Source organism: Lissotriton helveticus, chromosome 12, assembly GCF_964261635.1.
Source record: "Lissotriton helveticus chromosome 12, aLisHel1.1, whole genome shotgun sequence".
Classification (NCBI taxonomy): domain Eukaryota; kingdom Metazoa; phylum Chordata; class Amphibia; order Caudata; family Salamandridae; genus Lissotriton; species Lissotriton helveticus.
In genome coordinates this window covers 464,523,133-464,529,132 of record NC_136073.1, presented here as the reverse complement: position 1 = coordinate 464,529,132, position 6,000 = coordinate 464,523,133, and the positions used below count along the sequence as shown (strand labels likewise).

The following is a 6,000-nucleotide window of genomic DNA, read 5'->3' as shown; positions in this document are numbered from 1 at the left end:
CCTATTGAGAAAAAAATACATATAAAAAGAGAATGAACAACATCTACCTAAAAAAAAAGCACCTTTGCTGGACTCTTTTTTTTTTAAACTATCTTAAAAATCTATACAGCAAAGGAATTGTAAGAAATTAAAGCTCTGTACTTATGTAAACTTAAGAATTCTCCTAATTAGTATGATATCTATACAGTAAAAAAAAAGTATCAATTCTTCATGGCTCTGGCCCCTTCTTCATAAAGTGCAAAGCAGACAGGCACTCGTCAGCTTCAATGCTTCTTTGCCAGAAACGCAGAAGAGAACCCAACTACTTCAAATAGTGAAAGTACATCTGGATGCCGTAAGGCAGCAGGTGTAAAGGTGTGATTCATCCATGCCTCCGGAAAAAGGACAAAACCCAAGACAGGTTTCAAACTGCATTGCAGAGAAAGCGGCTACATTCAAACCCCAAAAAATGAAACTACTTAGCGACTGAAATTAGGAAAACAAGAATCTGTCACTTTATATAGGGACTGAACTTTTGTTATAGCTCTCATCAAGTTCTTCTGTCACTCTGGGAACTTACATTCTGTTGGCTCCTTTTGAGAAGAGGATTTCTCACCACCAACCACCTCCACATTTGTTGTAGATGCAGATGTAAAAGATCATCAACTTATTTAGCCTCATGCTGAAGATGAAACCTAACTAACTGTGATCTAACAGTTCTTCTGAAGTTTCTCTACCCAATCGGGAGACTTTCTCCATCCGAAGAGAAGTGCTTATCTTGTCATATATCTAGCTTGAATATCGGGCGCCGCATCTTCACTCTCAAAGCCAAATTCATGCCTCACTTCAAGTTTCTATTGATGTTGAGAAATTCAATGATGTATTCCAAACTGAGGCATCTGAGGGGGAAAGTAGTCCGCCTTTCTGACGTCACCCTGTGAATATTACAGGGAAGCCAGTAAAGAATAAGATAATTGCAAATTAGTTCCTGTTTTGTTTGTTTTTCTAGCCCTGTTCTATATGAAGCAAAAGAAACAAATGATGGACGGAATGCAGAACAAATCAAACATTTACCCCCAGTCAAGAGATCTGGGTTAAATACATCATTCTTTTGCTCATCATGCGACCCCAGTTTAGACCAAGCCATATGCAAAGCAGTCTTTACACTGTTCCTCACGTGAACAGTCCAGCCCGAACTGACAAGCCAAGTCCTCCCTGGACCTGAAACAAGCATTCTGGGACCGGTTTCAGAGTGTCACCCCTCCTCAACCAGGCTAGCTTGAATCCAAAAGCACAGTGAGCATGGGACCCACATCTGTGCATACCCTGGACACTTAGGGCGAGAAAGCAAAAGACACACAAATGATGGAAGGAATGCGGAACGAATCAAACATTCACCCCCAGTCAAGAGGTCTGGGTTAAATCCATCGTTTTTTTGCAACAAATCCGCTATCAGAATGTGCTATCTTTAAAAATAGACATTATAAGTAAAATAAAAAAATTAAAAATCCTACTCCGCAAAACACTACTTTGGAATTGGTAATGTTGCCTCTATCTATCAAGTCTATCAATCAGTAGATTTTAATTCATTCATGAATAAGGACAGGACTGCTGCACAGGAATACATGAAGTTCTTTGAGTGTACATTAACGAACCAGGATTCTATTGGAATGCTTGATGAGAAAATATCCCTTTCAGTTTTGGCTTAAAAGATGCCGTTCACAAAACAACTAGATAACCTCACCTGAAACACTTAAAGATAGCATGATAATTGATAAATCTGTTTTGGGAAATATTTCAAATTTCCAACTACCAATGGCTTACTGAATTAAACAGCAAGGAAAGCGCCAGCATTTTAAAAAGTAATAAGTATAGGTTACATTTCCTAACTAGAACATAAAGTCAGAATACAAGACAAAACAATAAAGAACACAAAATGGCAAAAACAAATAAAGTAAAGGAATTTATTTCAATTTCCCCAAAAATATGATACAAAATTCTCAGCCTGTTCTCTTGAAGTAATTAAGAGAATATATGAATGAAAATTATAACCAGAAGCTTCACTGTTAGTTCATTAGGACCTCCATCTGAACTAGTCGAGCATTTGTGTCGCCTGACATTCGGTAGGGTATCATCCCAGCAAATGTAATCAAGGCACGGGCTTGACTTCGAAGTTGCTGGAAAAAAAAATAGTCTCCGTTAATTCATGGTTGTTTGGTGTTACTTACGTTATTAGATATGAACTGGGTTTTATGCATATCATATTTCATTCTGTAACTTATAAATGGATAATGCACTTTGTTTACATCACACCTACAGATAATTAATCTTGGGTACATAAAATATGCAGGACAAGACGTTTAGCATGCAACAAAACTCTACTTACAATAGGACTATGCCACGATGAATTTGCTGCACAATCAAGGCAAATCAATGTTCCAGTTACCTAAATAGCTTCATGCCTATTGCCTGTAGCGTATGCTATGTCACAGTTTTTTTTCATCACACATCATGCTTTTCTTTGACAGCTTCATACCTCAAGTCACAGCAGGAAAGATTACTTACCTGTATCATTATAGGCATGATATGGTGCCGGTAGACCATTTTCTTTCTCCGTGCCCTAAAACCATAAGCTGCTATCCTCTTCACAGAGGGCTCTTAAACCCATTCCTCCATTGTTCATGATGATCACAAGTTTTGTATTTATGTCTGGAATTTTGTGCTGTGCAATTTTGGAAGGAGGGTTCTTAAGGCTAGCCAAGAGGCTTTAATTTCTAACTGGTACATTTGACGATTCTGCTTCAATCCGACCAAAGGTCATTTAGTGATATGTTCACAGACTGAGCCCTGCAACCACGTAGAGCTGCAACCTTTACAACTGTAACTTATGCCAATGAGCCCTGGATTTTCTCCTATAAGCATGTTCCAAGGGACACTACTCGATTAAACAAGTAAACATGCAACTCATAACCAACGAATGAAATATCAAGACTGAAAATTGACAATAAGATTGGCTTTGCTGATGACCCTAAGTTAATTGAAATTGTCTCAACTACAAGCATGCTTTATACCTGGAAAGATGCATGATCTCAAACTTCAAAGGCTGTAAAAACAAATCTGGCAATTTGAAACGCATTTCTCATAAAGTGAGACACTATCTTGTGAATGTGCTAAGACACTTCTGTGTGCAGGAATGCTCACAGTAGAATTGTTTTCAATATCACTGATATCAAATATACTCTCCTGAATGTAGTAAGGAAACTCTTCGGATTGAAGGAAAACCCCCAAATCATACAAAAGCGTGTTAGTAGAGTATACCTTTTGCTTCATAAGATCTTGCGAGGTTCAATTTAGAAACCTTTTGTCGAAGCAAGGACAGGTATACAGGCTACGAAGATGGGCTACTACCATTGCTGGTGGCTGAAGCGAGCAATCAGTCCCAAACTGCGGAATCTTTTATGTCCGTTAATGCACTATGGGAATGTAGAAAATGATGAAGCATAATCATCTTGACTTTTTCTTCCTTTGGAAATTTTTGGACTAAATCCAAAATTAGGTGCAAAACTCCTTACTTCTTGGGAATATGAAAGTATCTAGAAAAACACCCACTGCTCTCTATCTGAAACAGATTCTCTATTGCAACTTTGAAAAGAAGAGATTAAATATCTTATCAAAATGCTTGAGTGGGGTTCAGAGGGCTTGGGGGCGAGGAGACATGAATGGTGAAAGGTGGAGGGTTCTTCACAAAGGGGAGGAAATAACATGACTTTACCATCTGAAAGACCCAACACTAAAACGTGAATTTTTCCCCAATCTCCTTTCAGAGAGGTGTTCAGGCCACTAATTCCATCTTACAATGATGGCTCTTGCGGTCACCTTTAAACAATGCTAGCAGGGCACAATATCATAAAAAAACGGTAGAAGGGCTAGGTACGTAATGTGCACATCCTCAGCTTGTCATCACCAGGGGGCAATGTTTGAATGATCCCAATGCCTGGCAGGTGAGATGGACAAAATTATTGTTTTTCCCACGTGACAGATATCTGCTACAGCATCTCAGCAGGAACAATAAAGTAAACAAGACAACAGCACAAAAAAGACATTCAGTTATAGAATAAATACAATGTAAAATACGAGAGGTGTGCCTAATTGTACAAGACTTTTTTGTGTAAAATTCTCTATTCATGGGAAGGGTGGAGGTTAGAGAGAGGGAGAGTGTGTATATGAGATTGAGCCAAAGGATCTAAGAATGAATTGAGTGCAAGGATGGATGAGTGAGTGAGTGAGTGGATGGATGGGTGTCTGGATGATAAGTACAATCATGGATCGATGAATGGGTGAATGTAGTGATAGGTCTAAGACACAAGTGGCCTCTGTTTCTCAGTCCATCGGACATTGTTTCAACTCATGATGGTCAGCAATATTTGTAAGTAAAGGGCAGCGGACGCAATTGGATGACAATAATATGACAAAAATTAACACCATGATGCCATGGCCAAACATTATTTCACCGGTCTGTAGCATTATTCAACAGATTAAAAGAATTGCATAATGATCATGGTGGCCAAAGATGCCCACAATATGCCAAGAATGATCAGAATTATGCCCACAAGTCTCAGAGGTCAGCGAAGTAATGAGGAAACAGTGATCACCAGAGCCTTCAAAAGAGTTGGGCAGAAAAGGGTCCCTAAGAAAACTCCAAGTGTAAGGAGGTAACCTGCAACAAATCAAATACAGAAATAACTTTCACACAAAGACCCTCAAGAGGAACCACAGGCTGAAGGCACAGGATTCACAAGAGGACCTTGCGCAGCTCACTAAAGATGCAGGCCCACGGTGCAGAGGATGCGGTGAGGACAAAGATTTTGGCAAGAAGAGATACTGTAGGCAGAAGCTTCTTGTGGCCCAAAGATCTCTGGAGGACAGAGCAAACAAGCCTTGGCAAGGGCAAGTCAACGAGGTGCACAGGGGTTCTGTTCCAGCAGTTCCAACAAGGGATTCTGGCCTCAAACTTGCTGAGAGGAGAGGTCAGGCCTCGAGGGAGTTGCAGAACCACCACCTGTGTTGCTGATCCGTTTCCGAATAGGTGGGACGCCAGGAGCAGCAGAACATTCAGCTTCATTAAGGTGCCTGCAGGGGAGTGACTCCTTCACTCCAAGGGAGATTCCATTGGGGAACTCTGATGCCCTCTGGCCTGAAGAGGAACATGGATGAGGCACAAACACGGACAACGAAGAAGACTTGCAGAACAGTGAGATCAGGAGCAGCGGAAGTCTTCCTTGGCACAGTCTTGGTTCCAGACGAAGTCCAAGGTGCCCAGACGGTTGAAGTTGAAGTGGTTTTGAGTTTGAATCTTGTCCCATGAAGAATCTGAAGCGCCATCGACAGGTGAGCCCTTAAGTACCCTAGGGAAAGGGTTGGGATGCAAAGATCCCTTCCCGAGGAGGGGCTGGGCAGAGGGGAGGATACTCCGCGACAGAACGGGAGCCAAGGGCACGCTGAACTGGCTCAAACTGGAGTATGCAAGGAGGGCCAAATGTGCCCTTCAAAGCAGTCTGGTGGTGCTGGCAAGCACTGCTACCGCAGCCCAATACACTAAGTCATGTCTGGGAGGTGGTCACACCACCCTGTGACAGGAAAGAACTATAGTTACTTACCTGTAAACTGTGGTTCTCCAGTATTGGTGTCTTTCATAGATTCACATGCTTGAATATCCCCCGTCGTCGAAGTGGGAGTCCCACGGTACATAAAATAGCAGTCATATATGCATGTATACATGAAAAATATAACTAATAAAATATACATACATATAGTGCAGTAAATTGTAAATTCTAAAAGTACCATAGAACATAATAGGCCCATTGAAAAGCCTAAGGGAGAACTCACTTTAGTAGCATATCTGAGTCATTATGTGTTGGATCACATTCCAGCCAATCAGGCTGTAGCCTCCTCTAGAACCTTCTCCTCAGAAGCCCAAGTCCTCAGATTTTCGTAGCACAGAGTAAGTAAAAGTGCCTGAGG

General features: G+C 41.0%; 1 protein-coding gene across 2 annotated transcripts in view; it reads right to left on the bottom strand.

The window, feature by feature from the left end:
- Positions 1–1,929: 1,929 nt before the first annotated feature.
- Positions 1,930–6,000, bottom strand: part of NUP93 (nucleoporin 93) — a 655,917-nt gene continuing 651,846 nt past the window's right edge. For both annotated transcript variants that reach the window (XM_078671250.1, XM_078671251.1), the window contains one exon: positions 1,930–2,156. In XM_078671250.1, the coding sequence (XP_078527376.1) occupies positions 2,046–2,156 (111 nt within the window). In that variant the 3' untranslated portion in view covers positions 1,930–2,045. The remainder of the gene's footprint in view (positions 2,157–6,000) is intronic.